The sequence below is a fragment of the Oscarella lobularis genome, chromosome 5 (genome assembly GCF_947507565.1).
Source record: "Oscarella lobularis chromosome 5, ooOscLobu1.1, whole genome shotgun sequence".
NCBI classification, from domain to species: domain Eukaryota; kingdom Metazoa; phylum Porifera; class Homoscleromorpha; order Homosclerophorida; family Oscarellidae; genus Oscarella; species Oscarella lobularis.
In genome coordinates, this window is record NC_089179.1 from 752791 (window position 1) to 767083 (window position 14293).

General features: G+C 45.6%; 5 protein-coding genes and 1 long non-coding RNA gene across 10 annotated transcripts; all 6 read left to right on the top strand.

The window, feature by feature from the left end:
• Positions 1–415: 415 nt before the first annotated feature.
• Positions 416–2905, top strand: LOC136187009 (bactericidal permeability-increasing protein-like). Its single transcript, XM_065974507.1, has 16 exons — positions 416–535; positions 588–699; positions 756–884; positions 938–1011; positions 1062–1152; positions 1226–1289; positions 1340–1403; positions 1455–1546; positions 1598–1777; positions 1836–1895; positions 1947–2114; positions 2160–2239; positions 2291–2333; positions 2382–2445; positions 2505–2581; positions 2632–2905. Exons 1-16 carry the CDS (start codon positions 436–438, stop codon positions 2749–2751), a joined length of 1518 nt encoding a protein of 505 aa, XP_065830579.1. The 5' UTR covers positions 416–435; the 3' UTR covers positions 2752–2905.
• On the top strand, positions 2857–5329 carry LOC136187010 (bactericidal permeability-increasing protein-like). The gene is made up of 16 exons (XM_065974508.1): positions 2857–3009; positions 3077–3188; positions 3271–3399; positions 3457–3530; positions 3587–3677; positions 3732–3795; positions 3847–3910; positions 3961–4052; positions 4099–4275; positions 4334–4393; positions 4448–4612; positions 4661–4740; positions 4797–4839; positions 4891–4954; positions 5011–5090; positions 5150–5329. Exons 1-16 carry the CDS (start codon positions 2907–2909, stop codon positions 5249–5251), a joined length of 1500 nt encoding a protein of 499 aa, XP_065830580.1. The 5' UTR covers positions 2857–2906; the 3' UTR covers positions 5252–5329.
• On the top strand, positions 5313–7396 carry LOC136187012 (dynein regulatory complex protein 10-like). Its single transcript, XM_065974509.1, has 3 exons — positions 5313–6077; positions 6150–6383; positions 6436–7396. The coding sequence occupies exons 1-3, from the start codon at positions 5313–5315 to the stop codon at positions 6811–6813; spliced, it is 1377 nt and encodes a 458-aa protein (XP_065830581.1). The 3' UTR covers positions 6814–7396.
• A 1930-nt stretch (positions 7397–9326) lies between these two features.
• LOC136186936 (uncharacterized) lies at positions 9327–11858 on the top strand. Of its 5 annotated transcripts, none has more exons than XR_010669795.1 (3): positions 9327–11438; positions 11508–11710; positions 11777–11858. It is a non-coding gene; the product is annotated as an uncharacterized lncRNA (long non-coding RNA). The 5 variants fall into 5 exon arrangements; XR_010669792.1 differs by having other exon boundaries at positions 9327–11299; positions 11345–11710; XR_010669791.1 differs by having other exon boundaries at positions 9327–11274; positions 11345–11710.
• A 556-nt stretch (positions 11859–12414) lies between these two features.
• On the top strand, positions 12415–13189 carry LOC136186932 (FAS-associated death domain protein-like). Its single transcript, XM_065974421.1, has one exon. It carries the CDS (start codon positions 12416–12418, stop codon positions 13076–13078), a length of 663 nt encoding a protein of 220 aa, XP_065830493.1. The 5' UTR covers position 12415; the 3' UTR covers positions 13079–13189.
• On the top strand, positions 13157–14239 carry LOC136186926 (ras association domain-containing protein 8-like). The gene is made up of 2 exons (XM_065974413.1): positions 13157–13989; positions 14041–14239. The coding sequence occupies exons 1-2, from the start codon at positions 13192–13194 to the stop codon at positions 14227–14229; spliced, it is 987 nt and encodes a 328-aa protein (XP_065830485.1). The 5' UTR covers positions 13157–13191; the 3' UTR covers positions 14230–14239.
• The last annotated feature ends 54 nt before the right edge of the window (positions 14240–14293 follow it).

The following is a 14293-nucleotide window of genomic DNA, read 5'->3' on the forward strand; positions in this document are numbered from 1 at the left end:
ACTTGATTAAGTTGCTCAGATCATGCATAAGAGCGGCGAAGAATCTCGTTATCCAAATCGTTTTCAAGCAGACTTCAGGAGACCTTACTACAGTACGCTCATGCAGCCACCTGGCGGCTGAATGCGCGCCAATTAAAATAATGGAGTTTGCGCAGATAGCAATCATTAACAATATATGCCAGCAAGCACGCGCACTAAGGGAGAAAAGTAATGCTGCAAATAAATTGATTAGCCTTGACTGGCTTGCACTCAACGCTATTCAAATGCAAGAATTACTATTTATTAATCAGCACTTGTCTGCTTGCCCACAAGGCGGCTGTATGTTGACGAATTAGGAGAACATCTTGAGAAGCAAAGCAAGTGCAACCACGAAATCCTCGTCGACCAGTCAGCTCATCGACCGCACGTGCGAGTGACGCGCGCTACACGTAAACGATGCTATTTCGCCTGTTTCTGTCTCTTCTCGTCTCGCATGGCGTCGTTTCCGTCAACCCAGGCTTTAGAATCGAACTTTCGGAGAAGGGCTTGGACTACGGTAGAGCGCAGGCGTGCAATTGAACGACTTCTCACTTTTCCCTCACTTGAAGTTCGTCAAGTCGCAATGCCCATACTCGTGAAGCAACTCCAAAACCTCGCAATACCCGATCAAAGCGGATCGGCTGGAACACCAGTCGGCAGCATCGACTACAGCTTATCCGAGTTCGAAGCGAAAAATTTTTCTCCTCTACCAAATCGAACCATACACTTCGTTTCAGTATCAAACTAACCGAATTTTCGATTCCTTCGTCGTCGCTAACGATCGTTGCAAACACGGGCGTCCAAGTAGGGGCGTCTGGCGTGTCGGTGCACCTCTCTGGCCACTGGCACTACAGAGAACACAGTTGGTCAGTCTCAAGCGCTGAACCGTCCGCTAGCCTGAGACAAATCCTATATCTAGGCCTCACATATCTGATAGTGGATCGTGCGATGTTTCGGCCAGTAGCATTAGTCTGAGTACTGTCGTTGGAGTTGGTATACACTTTTGACAAGTGTGCAATGTAAATGGTTATTGATTTGTGTAGGTGCCGATTCCAGCGGTCGTCCGACGATTTCGGCCAATAGCTGTAGTTTTAATATCGGTAAATTGGATATTGATTTTCATGGTGGAGCAAGGTAGGGGATGTCAACGAGAGAGAGAGAGAGACAGTGAGAGTGAGAGCTTTACTATGACCTTTTGCTTCTGCAGTTGGCTCTACAATTTGTTTTCCGGAACAATAGCTGACGGCCTAAAAGGAAGCATTGAAGGATCAGTACGTACCGCGTGACGTTGTCTCAGAAATGACTGCATCGTCAATTGAAGGTTTGCAGTGCAGCTAAGGACGCGATTAACACGCAGGGAAACAAAGCATTGGCCACACTACCCGGTAGATGAAAAAACAGAAGGGGGCGCGATGAGATTGAGATTTGTTCTGTAGTTGAGGAAAAGCTGACGTCTAATTCCGAGATCAATTTTGAGCTGATTCAAGCTCCCATATTTACGTCGTCGTATCTTGAAACGCTTCACAAAGTGCGCAATCGTCGCTCTCCTTTCTCAGTGTCTAATGCCCTTCCCTCAAAGGGCGAATTTCTCTACATTCCACATCCCAGTACCGAAATTCCCTTTGAACCCTCCCCCCTCCCAACGGCAGCTGCATCGAATTCAATGATGACAATCTGGATTACCGACTACATTGTCAATACGGCCGGATACGTTTACCAAGAAGCGGGCGTCTTGCAGATTAATATCACCCAAAGCATGGTAGAGGACCGACAAGGAAAAAAATAGAAATTCTTAACCAATATATTTTTTATTTCAGCTTCCATCCGGCATCCCTATTTCTCTAAATACAACGTCGTTTAAGCCGCTTATTCCCGAGGCAAGTTGCTTAGGTACATCGAGTTGAAGTTTCATTGCTCGCTGCGTTCAGTTGTACGCGAAGTATCCCAATGAAGCGATGCAGCTGTTTCTCACCTCGACGTCAGCTCCCTATATTAACATTACGTCTGGCTTTATTAATGTGACGGCACCTGGGCGACTCGTTGCCTACGTACGTGTGAACGAGACAACGCTCGTGAATGCGTTCACTCTCGGACTGGTAATCGCTTGATTTCCAAGCATCCAACTTCTATAGACGCTTTAGACAATGCACGCTACTGGGCACGCGTCTCTTAGACGAAACGGAAGCCAGGAAATGGTCATTGGCAACGCAACCTATCTTAGGTAGCTGTGCAGTGATGTATTAGATTGGGTACTAGAATTTTATAATCTTAGGTCAGATATAAGCGTCGTTGCGTCCAACGTTGGACATTTTGAAGTACTACCTGCTGTACAGTTGGTGATAGGTTTGTAGTTTTGAATATAGGCAACCAGCTTAGAGGCAGCAGTCAATCTTCTCTATCAAATTGGAGTCATTCCTCTTATCAACAGTAAATCCTATTATATATGATACATGTAAAGGTGTTTTAGCTTAGACTTGATGATGTAGAGTATGGCGCTGCTGGGTTCGCCATACCTTCAGTTGACGGAGTTACCTTTGTCAATCCCGTTGTAGCACAGGGAGAGGTAATTGGTTGATTAGAATAAGAGGCTAACTAACCGATGTTTCGTACAAGGGATACATTCAAATCAGTACAGACATCAACTACAATCCATCGTCACTGTTCTCTGAAGAATTGATTTCCCTGCATCGCGACAAAGTGGATCAACTTGCAAACGAAGGCGGCATCGTCTAGCTCGTATTTTTCCCGGACTTTTCTATTCTGTTTTGTTTTATGCATTCCTTCTTTTTTTTATTCTTGTTTTGTTCTATGCATCTATTCTTTTTTGTGTGTGCACGCAGAGGTCAGATTACACGTGTACGACGTGTGTAGTGCACGTTATAAGGGGGATGGTCCGTGCGACGTTTCTTCTCGCGTTTGCGCTTTTCTGCAGCGTTTCGGCGCCTAATCCTGGCTTTAGAACGGAGATAACGCAGAAAGGACTCGACTACGGTAAGCTATAAGGCGCCCAACTGCGATTTCGTTCCCAAATTCCGGCGACGTCTTTCTTTGTCTTTAGTGCGCCAAATTGGAATTCCCATACTGGAGGAGAAACTCAAGTCAATAGACATACCAAAAGTGACCGGAGAAGCCGATTCTCCTATCGGAACAGTGTCTTACTACGCAGAAAAGTGCGAGAAAATCGATAGTATCAGGGCGGGGCCTCCTATGCAGTTCTAGTTCTGGATAGCAAGGCTTTTCATTTTGCTGTAGTTTGGTGGGCAGCCACTTAGTAATACCTTCATCGGCGCTGACCGTGGTGCCAAATGTTGGCCTTGAAATAGCAGCAAAGGAGATTTCTATGCTCGTAACGGGAAAATGGCATTACAGAAGAAACGGCTGGTATATATAAATATATAAATTGTTAGGACGTATTTATTGGGGAGATTGTTATTGCAGGCCTCACATCGAGGGAACGGGAACGTTTGACGTCACTGTTTCTGACGTTTCTCTTAGCATCATTGTCATTGTTGGTAAATGCAAATATGACGAGGATAATAGTGAAATCAGCCTCAGTTAAATATTTGAGGTGCGGACGCCAGCGGTCAACCAAACGTATCCTCAAAAAGTTGCGAGTTTAACATTGGTCACATGAGTATTGATTTTCACGGAACTGGAAGGTTTGCTGATTTTACAATGAAATAGAAAAGATTTTTACGCACGACCATTTACAGCTGGTTTTATAATCTCTTCTCGAATGTAATCAGCAACGACGTCAAAGGTGTCATTGAAAAATCCGTATGTATTAAAATCATGTTCTGGGATTGATCATTTGGGAATTTTACTCAGGTGTGCAATTTAGCTACTAAGGAGATTTCGGTGGAAGCAAATGCAGCATTGAGTACTTTGCCTAGTAAGAAATTTGAGAGAAGCAGTTTCTGCTGTAGCCACTACTATGACCAGTTGTCGAAAAAGTGAGCTCCTTTTCGGAAATCAACTTTGAGCTGATCAGTGCTCCTGTTTTCAATGAATCCTACCTTCAAACATTTCATAAAGTGAGTCCACGAATTCGCGCGGTTTGTAGATCAGTGTTCTTGATAGGGAGAGTTTCTTTACGTTCCTCATCCGGTTCAAGTGCCCTATCAACCGACGAGTCTTCCTCCTGCTTCGCCGTCATCTCGCATGATGACCATATGGCTGACGGACTACATAGCTAATTCAGCTGGTTTTGTGTATCAGGATGCGAACGTGCTTCACCTAAATGTCACGCAAAATATGGTTAGCAGGAAAAGACAATCGAATGCGATACGGAAATATTGTTTTTTTTTCCCATTAGCTGCCTTCCAATCTTCCTATCCAACTCAACACCAGTTCATTCAAATATTTTTTACCAACAGTTAGACAAGATGTCTGTGTAACTCAACCCTTTGAGCCGTTTTTGTTTTTGCAGTTGTATGAAAAATATCCCAACTTGCCCATGCAGCTCTTTGTCAATGCAACAGCGCCACCATACCTCAATATATCGAAGAGTTCCGTGAATCTGACCTTTCCAGGAGAGGTGACCGTTTTCGTTGCTGACAACGGCATAATTATCAACACTTTTACGCTCGGAATCGTACGTAAATTCTCTCAACTAATCAATAGCCATTTTTGATGTCTACAGATTATGCACGGGACAGTACATATTGCATTGCGTCAAAATGGCACAAAGGAGATAATCTACGGCAACGCTACATATTTGAAGTAAGCGCATTTGCATACTGTATCAAATAATGTTAATAAACATCTGGCATTTTTAGGTCTGACATCACCTTACTTCACAGCAACATTGGTCACATTGATGTAAGAAAAGAGAAGAGATTCTCCCTTCTCATAGCTGTCGTTTTGCCTTAGGTGACAAAATTAGAAAGTGCAGTTAATGCCCTCTGTTTGCTAGTAGCTGTTCCCTACTTGAACGGTTTGTAGTGCGCACTCTGAAATTTCAGTATTGCAAACGCAGAATTTTCTCTTCAGTGAAATATGGTGCTCCTGGAATTCAAATTCCAAGCATTGACGGCGCTTCCTTTGTAGATCCCGTCATAACCCAAGGGCAGGTACAGTAGAAAGGAATGACTTGAAAGTGCGATCTTTGCACTCACCCAGTCTTTCTTAGGATTATGTGAGAATTGATACAGACATTCACTACGATTCATCGCTGAAGAAATCTGGCTTCGTTCAATTGAAATCCAGCGAAGAAAGCCCTCTGGATATTTAGGGGTGTACTGTATTTATGTTTTGTCTTGAGTTTGCGCAGTAGATCTTAGTTACGAGACAACATGGCGACTGTTACGTCTTCGGCACGGAGTCCATTTGGTCGCGATCCGCTCGCTTTCAAAGCGAGAAAACTTCACCAGCGAGAGAAAGAGCTCGACGCGCCAACGTCTCGCGTTCTCGACGTCCTCTTTGCCGTGGATCCAGCGAAAAAGAAACTAACATCGGTCGAAACTCGTCGCATTATCGCCGTTCTCGAAGAAGGCATGCGCCGCATTGAAATCGTCTCTCTTCTGCCATTCATCACCCGCTCGCTCTCCCGATTCGCCGTTCTACTCGGTTCCGACCTGACGCGCTTACTCGAGCGCCACGCCCTTCTCGAAGAAGAATATCGACACGCGACGAGCCCTTACCGTCGCAATGAACGTCCCAGCGGCGCGTCAGTGCTCGCATCTCCGTCTCGCGCGCCAAGCTTCAGTCAGGACTTCGCTTCGTCGATCGACGACGAAACGAGAGAAAAGATCGCCGATCTAACGGACGAATTGCGCCAATCGGTGCGAAACGTCCTACGCGCTTTCGCGCGCAATCCGACCGCGGCGAACGCGATGCGCGCCGAATCGAAAGAGAGATCGGCGGAATCGGGACTTCTTCTCGAAACGCTGAGCGAGTTGAAGTCGACGACGAAAGAACGTTTGGCGACGACGCGACAGGAGGAAAACGATCGCGGCGACTATTTGAGTCACGTGGCTGAACGCGAGGAGAAAGCGCGAGCCGAAATACGAAATCTGGAAGAAGAATTGGGCGACGCCATAGCAAAACGTCAGAAAGAGGTCAGTAGTAGGCTTCAGGTGACTAGTCACCTCTATTGTGGGTTTAGATATTATTATATTTCTTGATTTTAGATTAGTGAGAAGGAAGCAATTGCTAGAAAACTGGAGACTGACTTGCATAGTGTACAAAAGCTGAGCCAGGAGAATGATCGTCACGTTATGACGGAGGCAGAGAAGCAGGAAACGACTGACTTGAAAAGTCACGAGATAAAACGTGCAAAAGTGGAGCAGCAGGTAGCTCAGCTGAAAAAGACCCTCGCGGACAACAGAACTAGTCATAGGGAAGCCGAGCTCAATTTACGAAAGGTTAGAGGAGTTGCTCTTTAGAAATAGATAGTCTATGTGTATTGGTGTTCAGAGGAAGTTCAAGGTCGAGCACGAGCTCGAAAATTGGATTCGCGAGTATGACAATGATATGGGGGATAGGCAGGAGGAGATGGAAGGCGTTCAGAAGGTCTACGATGAACAGAGAATGCAGCTGAATGAATTGGAGGAACGCTTTGCAACGCTCGAAGTCGAATACAATCGGGTCGTCGAAGAGAGACGAATTGCAAAAGAAAAGGCGGAAGAAGCTCAACGCGAGCTGGAGAAAATGATTCGGGCTGCTACGCTGCTGCAGTCGTTATGGCGATCATACAAATGCCGAAAGCTGTTGAAGCAGAAGCAGAAGAAAGGAAAGAAAGGAAAAAAAGGAAAGGGAAAGGGAAAGAAAAGTGGCAAGAAAAAGAGGAAGTAAACTCATACATGTACCCTATCTCTATCTTCTTCCCATAATTTACGGAGCTTCGTACGGGGCCTGCGTTTCCAATGCGGGACCTCGCGTTTTCGCCTTCAAATTTCGCCGCCCGACGCCGCCGTGACCGCGCTTCGATCGCGCCGCTGCGCTTCGAACGCCCTTCCGCGCGATCGATTGAACGCGCGATCGTCGGGACCCCCGCCGCGGATCCTCCTCCGCCGCCGCTTTCCCGAGCCGCCGATCGCGCCGGAATTCCAAACGCGACGTCTCGCGCGGGTTCTCTACCGGTCCGAATCGAGCAATCGCCGCCGCGAAGTCGCGTTTCGCCCCAATTCGAATCGCCTTAGAGTGCGCTATGCATATTTTCTCCGCCGCCATCTTCCTTTGTCTTTCCGTTCTTCCATGGCTTCTTCCGCGCGAAAGCGGCCTCGCAGCGAGCTTCCAGCGACTCCTGGTAGAGTGCCCTGCCCTTGCAATACGTGTATCCCTGATGCATGTTTCCCCCCTGAGTTAAGTTTACCGCATAGTGGAATTCGCAGTGTACCATTCCCTGCTTGCAGAGTACGTATCACTGATGCATGTTTTTGTGCAATTGACACTACCACTTCCTGCTTCCAGGGTATGTATCCTTCAACAGAAAACACATTGAGTACCTACAACAGAAAACGCATTCAGTACCTTCAACACAAAACACATTGAGTACCTACAACAGAAAACACATTGAGTACCTACAACAGAAAACACATTGAGTACCTACAACAGAAAACATATTGAGTAACTTCAACAGAAAACACATTCAGTACCTACAACAGAAAACACATTGAGTACCTTCAACAGAAAACACATTGAGTACCTACAACAGAAAACACATTCAGTACCTTCAACAGAAAACATATTGAGTAACTTCAACAGAAAACACATTGAGTACCTACAACAGAAAACACATTGAGTACCTACAACAGAAAACATATTGAGTAACTTCAACAGAAAACACATTCAGTACCTACAACAGAAAACATATTGAGTACCTTCAACAGAAAACACATTGAGTACCTACAACAGAAAACACATTGAGTACCTTCAACAGAAAACACATTCAGTACCTTCAACAGAAAACACATTGAGTACCTAAAACAGAAAACATATTGAGTACCTACAACAGAAAACGTAATGAGTACCTTCAACAGAAAACGTATTGAGTACCTACAACAGAAAACAGAAAACATATTGAGTACGTTCAACAGAAAACATATTGAATACGTTCAACAGAAAACATATTGAGTACCTTCAACAGAAAACGTAATGAGTACCTTCAACAGAAAACGTATTGAGTACCTACAACAGAAAACAGAAAACATATTGAGTACGTTCAACAGAAAACATATTGAATACGTTCAACAGAAAACATAATGAGTACCTTCAACAGAAAACATAATGAGTACCTTCAACAGAAAACATATTGAGTACCTTCAACAGAAAACAGAAAACATATTGAGTACGTTTAACAGAAAACATAATGAGTACCTTCAACAGAAAACATATTGAGTACGTTCAACAGAAAACAGAAAACAGATTGAGACCTACAACAGAAAACAGAAAACATTGAGTACCTACAACAGAAAAAGAAAACAGATTGAGTACACTGTACCTACAACAGAAAACAGATTGAGTACCTTCAACAGAAAACGTAATGAGTACCTTCAACAGAAAACATATTGAGTACCTTCAACAGAAAACAGAAAACATATTGAGTACAGTACCTTCAACAGAAAAATATTGAGTACCTTCAACAGAAAACATATTAGTACGTTCAACAGAAAACATATTGAGTACGTTCAACAGAAAACATAATGAGTACCTTCAACAGAAAACATAATTAGTACCTTCAACAGAAAACATATTGAGTACCTACAACAGAAAACAGAAAACATATTGAGTACGTTCAACAGAAAACGTATTGAATACGTTTAACAGAAAACATAATGAGTACCTTCAACAGAAAACATATTGAGTACCTTCAACAGAAAACGTAATGAGTACCTTCAACAGAAAACATATTGAGTACCTTCAACAGAAAACATATTGAGTACGTTCAGCAGAAAACAGAAAACATATTGAATACGTTCAAAAGAAAACATATTGAATACGTTTAACAGAAAACATATTGAATACGTTTAACAGAAAACATAAAGAGTACCTTCAACAGAAAACATAATGAGTACCTTCAACAGAAAACATATTGAGTACCTTCAACAGAAAACGTAATGAGTACCTTCAACAGAAAACGTATTGAGTACCTACAACAGAAAACATAGTGAGTACCTTCAACAGAAAAATATTTAGTACCTTCAACAGAAAACATATTGAGTACGTTCAACAGAAAACACATTCAGTACGTTCAACAGAAAACATATTGAGTACCTTCAACAGAAAAATATTGAGTACCTTCAACAGAAAACACATTGAGTACCTACAACAGAAAACATATTGAGTACCTACAACAGAAAACACATTGAGTACTTTCAACAGAAAACACATATTGCAGTTCACTTGCGTGGCAGCTTTAAATGATGGGAAGATAAACGATGTGCCGATTTTGAAAAGACAAAATCGTTAAACTCATCTTTGCTGCGAAATAGAATTAGGTTAATTTGCCCGGTTGCGGCTCTTGGACAAGGACCGGTCTATTCACAGCTGCAAAGCGGCTCCGGTCTATTAGTAGCGCTGGAAACGAGAGAGGTTATTTCGCATCTTCAGTAGGCTGGACCATATGCAACAGCTAAACGCGCGACTACTGCGCAGATTGATCTGAGCAGTGAATTGACCGACGCGACTACTGCTGCTGCTGTTTCTTCTGCTGCTGCATGCAGCGATTAGCCCGGTTGGAGCAGCTGTGAATAGATCGTGACCGTCTGCTTCTGCTGCGATGGGACCGCGCGATTGGGTAGAGGAGCGGTTTACTTATATGCCGAGGCCCGCTACTGAAGCTTTTTTAGTGGGCAAGGACTATCATGTACAGCAGTTACGAATGACTTACGACCGGATTCAGCGCAGCTGCAAATTACCAAGGATCGGCTGCTGTACATGGACCCGACCGATTACCGAATGTCCAAATAGATGACAAAATAGTTACGATATGTTAATCGGGCGCCTCCAAACAAACCAAGTTGGTTTACAGCGTAGGAAATGACCAGAGTATACAGCCTGAGATTTCTCCTTGAATAGCTTTTGCGGCTGTAAATGAGCTTCGACAAGAAACTGCGGCTGTATTCCAATAAGCTAACGCGGGTAAAAAAGCCGTAGCTAGCCCACGTAGGTCGAATTGCAGCGGCGCTTAAGAGACCCGATTCGTGCATTAGAGATATAGCGTTAGAGATATATAGCAGAATAGAGTCGTAACGGTCGCAGAAAAACCGGCCTATCAGCGAGCGGCACTGCGGGTTGACAACACGCTTTAAAATGCCGTTAGAATATTGCAAGAAACGGCCGAATAAGCATAATTTCATATGCGCTCATGTCTGAATACAAACGCCTAAACAACCCGTTCGATGAACGGGTAAATCAGCTAGTCATTATAATGCGCGACGCCATCTTGGACAAAACATGGCCGCCGCCATTTGTTTCGCGATACGCTCCGAGGCGGCTTGGCGCGCGGCTTTGCCGACGCTCTCTCCCTGCTTCGACGAAGATTCTATATACCGTGGTGGGGTTTTTGGCGCGACGGGGCCCCTTTCGGCGTCTCGATCGCCCGTGCCATTGCCCGTCGTCTCGCGCGCGGCTCCGCAATCGTGACGCGGACCTTTTTTGCGCGTCTTTTTAAGCGTGCGGTCGGGTTTTTGGCGACGACGGGGCTCCTTTCGGCGTCTCGATCGCCCGTGCCATCGCCCGTCGTCTCGCTCGCGGCTTCGTAATCGTCCGCAATCGTGACGCGGACTCTCCTCGCGCGTCTTTTGGTGCGTTCTCTCCCGTTGTCGAAGTCTTCGCGACGCGGGCCCCCTTCGAGGGTCTCTCCGAACCCTTTGCGTCGCATACGGGACGTCTACAAACCATTTAGTAGATAGCAAATTCCAACGCCTCAATCGTCTATGCGCTCGCAAAACCTACTGATTTTCAAGGAAAGGGAAAGAAATATTTGACCGCAGTGCCATCTTCCTGAATTGATAGCGAGAAATCATGGCGCGTAAATTGTCAAAATATTGCCCAAAGGCTTTTGGTAATCGTGCCGCATGATTGATTTTGCGCCGATAATCTGCAGCTACTGACTGTATTAGTACTCAGTGGGATTTTGACAGTTAGCTGTACCTACGAACATTCAACGAGAACTATTTTTGAAAAGGCAGTACCAGAACTATTATTGAATTGGCAGTAGCGGGAACAGGTTGCATAAAGGCGTGCATGTACACACTCTGTTTCAGAAAAGAATTTTTTTCAACTACTGCCTAGCTGCCGGAGGCCGCGAAGGTAGGCTACAACAGTTAGTGAAGAAGTATACCAGTGTATGCATGTATACAAATGACACCGAACACTTTAGGCGGTCAGCGGGAAACAACAAAGCCAAAGGGAAGTCTTTTCAACACATGCAGTCACCGGGAAAAATTTGCATGCACAGAGTAAGCAAGAACTAGGTATGTGTTGGCAACTCTGCATGATCAGCGGGAATCATAAGAATTGCACGATTATCAACGAATATGCAGGTATTCGGCTGCAGAGTAAGCGGGAAACAGATTTGCTACGCTTTTAGCGGTAACAGGTTGCATAAAGGCGTGCATGTACACCGTGTGTTTCAGAAAGATCTCTCTCTTTTGCTACACGTTCAGCGGCTGGGACGTCGGCCTTGGGAATACACTCAGCAAGAACTATTTTTTAATCAAATATGTGCATGCAGTCTGCCGCGAAGGTAGGCTGTAACTGTGAATAAAAAGACTTCCCGTTGACTGTGTTGTATCCCGCTGACTGCCTAAAGTGACCGGTCGGTTAACAATCCAACTAACAGTCACCGGGAACAATTTGTATGCACAGACTCGGCGAGAACTAATTTGCGCGAAGGTAGGCTATCACAGTTAGTGGGACTGTTACAGGAAAAATACAAAAATTAAACCGACCGGTGACTTTAGGCACTCAGCGGGAAAAAACGACGGGAAGTCCTTTTACACAGTCACCGGGAACAATTTGAATGCACATGCAGACTCAGCGAGAACTAATTTGCTGTGCGGGTCAGTGGTGGGCAACTGACGCACCCTCTGCAAGTCACACTAACTTAATTGAAGGGTGTATAAACTTTGTCTCGGCAGGATCTCCTTTTCTGCACGGTGAACGAAGTCCTTGCCTTTACACCCAGAAAGAACTATTTCATCAAATACAGTCTGCCTTGAACGGGAACTCATTGGCTACAACTGTCAGTTGAACTGCTACACGAAGTACGTATTTGTATATAAAGGACAGCGCTTAGTTTGACGGCACTGTGACCGGGGAGGGCTTCAAGTGTTCCAACCCCCAAGTAGTGCAGCGTAAGCCATCCTAATCGAACGTCCTAATTGTGCATTTTAAAACAAAAAATGCACTCTGCCCCGCGCGAAGCGCGGGTAAGTAAGCTAGTTGATTCATGTTTATCAATGACGTAATATCCTGGCCTCTCGCCCCAGAAATGGCGACCTTACTGTACCGAAAATTGTTGATGCGTGTAGGAAACGAGTTGACCGACGAGCAGCTAACCGCGATAAAACTTCTATGCAAAGACATACTTTCCACAGCCAAAGCGGAGGACGTCGATACGGGCCAAAAGCTCTTCACAGCACTCGACGAAGCCGGCTGCATAGCGCCGACAAACGTCAGCCTGCTGAAGACGCTTCTCGAAGACGTGCGAACAGATCTCATTCGAAAAGTGGAAGAGTACGAAGAGGAATTCGGAAAACCGAGCGCCAAGCTGCCGGCCGGTCTCGAAGGCAAAGTCTTGACGAAACAAGTGATCAACGACATCGGTGGCGAATTGGCGCGTGATTGGAGAACGTTGGCGCGTCGATTGGATATGAAGAACGAAGACATATTGGGAATAGCGTCCGATTATCGAGACAGTTTGAAAGAGCAGGGCATTCAAATGCTCTACAAATGGTATAGAGATATGGCGAGCGGAAAAGACGAAATCGTCGACGTCGTTCGCGCGCAGCAGGCCGCGGCTAAACTAGACGAAGCTCTTAGAAAGGCGGGTCTCACGAGCATTGCCGATGAGCACTTTGGGAGGGTGTTTGAGGAAGCCAGGCGCTCTTAGAACACCAGCCCTGCGTTATATGACGCGTAGCGAGCATACACACTGCGCTAATCCTATTGATTTTTCCGTTGATTTTTCTGTCGAAGGCGAAGGGCGTTTCTTAGCGCGCAGCGATGGCAGATCTTCGCGTTCTCGTTGACGGCCGTATTCGCACCGTCCGAGGCCTGAGTCGCGATACAGTGGCCGCGGACGTCATCTCCGCCCTGTGTCAAGCGACGGGACGCGCTGAAACGACCGATTTCGCGCTATTCGAGAAGTGGGCTCACTTCGAACGAGAAGTCGAGCTCGACGAGAGCCCTCTCGCGCTTCTAGCTCAATGGGGCAAGTACCAATCGGAGGTCCAGTTCGCTATGAAATCGAAAAGGGAGCGACGACGTCTCCACTTCGGCGTTCGAGCGAGCAGATTGAAAAAGCGATCGCGCCTACCTCGCCTTCCGCTCAACCGACGCGAAAAGGGATCGATTCGGAAGCGAAAGCGTCTCATACAACGACAGGAGACCGATATCAAGTGGCTAGAGAATCGCATCGCGTCTGTCGAGGCCAATATTAGGGAATCGGGAATTGGGGGCTTGAGCGAGAAAGAGAAAGGCGATTTGCGACGGTTGAGAATCGCGTGCGACGATCAGAGAACGGAGCTCGAATCGTCGAGCCTTTGGAAGGATCAGCTTGGAATTCTCGTCGACGAACACGGTTCGTTTGTCGATGAGATCAGCCGACTGAAAGCCGATGTTGGAGTGCGGCAATCTGAACTCGACGATTGCCAATTGAAAGAGAAGGAGCTCATTAGGAGATTGAGAAACGTTTCGTTGTCGGGCGATTCTGGAAATATTGGTAGACTGGATGCAGAAATTGGGGCACTGAGTCGAGATTTGACAGTAAAACTCAGAGCAAATGCTCATCAAGCGGTCAAGGTAACAGGCATTATTAGCCCAAAGAGACGTCAACTGAAATATGTTCACTAGATGAAAGAGCTTCAGGGTGCTATTCAGGAAATCGAACAGTCAATTACCGAAAGAAAAGCGTATGTGAGTCATCTTGAACGAAAGTTGGAGAGAAATGCGTGTGAGGATGCAATTGAAGAAGAATCATATCCAAGCTCCAAGTCCGACTCTGACACAGATATAAGACTAGGCGAAGGAAGCTACGTCTAAGAGACTGTATTTATTTTTATGTCGTCGATCTATTTTTTGATGTATCTGCGAGCACGTGAGTGTG

Coding starts and splice junctions, on each gene's coding strand:
- LOC136187010 (XM_065974508.1), top strand. CDS start 2,907: ATGGTCCGTGCGACGTTTCTTCTCGCGTTTGCGCTTTTCTGCAGCGTT. Junction 3,189..3,270: donor GTGTCTTACTACGCAGAAAA/GTGCGAGAAAAT, acceptor ATTTTGCTGTAG/TTTGGTGGGCAGCCACTTAG. Junction 3,796..3,846: donor AAGGTGTCATTGAAAAATCC/GTATGTATTAAA, acceptor AATTTTACTCAG/GTGTGCAATTTAGCTACTAA.
- LOC136186926 (XM_065974413.1), top strand. CDS start 13,192: ATGGCAGATCTTCGCGTTCTCGTTGACGGCCGTATTCGCACCGTCCGA. Junction 13,990..14,040: donor ATGCTCATCAAGCGGTCAAG/GTAACAGGCATT, acceptor TATGTTCACTAG/ATGAAAGAGCTTCAGGGTGC.
- LOC136187012 (XM_065974509.1), top strand. CDS start 5,313: ATGGCGACTGTTACGTCTTCGGCACGGAGTCCATTTGGTCGCGATCCG. Junction 6,078..6,149: donor TAGCAAAACGTCAGAAAGAG/GTCAGTAGTAGG, acceptor TCTTGATTTTAG/ATTAGTGAGAAGGAAGCAAT. Junction 6,384..6,435: donor CCGAGCTCAATTTACGAAAG/GTTAGAGGAGTT, acceptor ATTGGTGTTCAG/AGGAAGTTCAAGGTCGAGCA.
- LOC136187009 (XM_065974507.1), top strand. CDS start 436: ATGCTATTTCGCCTGTTTCTGTCTCTTCTCGTCTCGCATGGCGTCGTT. Junction 2,115..2,159: donor ATGCGTTCACTCTCGGACTG/GTAATCGCTTGA, acceptor TAGACGCTTTAG/ACAATGCACGCTACTGGGCA. Junction 2,240..2,290: donor GGCAACGCAACCTATCTTAG/GTAGCTGTGCAG, acceptor TTATAATCTTAG/GTCAGATATAAGCGTCGTTG.
- LOC136186932 (XM_065974421.1), top strand. CDS start 12,416: ATGTTTATCAATGACGTAATATCCTGGCCTCTCGCCCCAGAAATGGCG.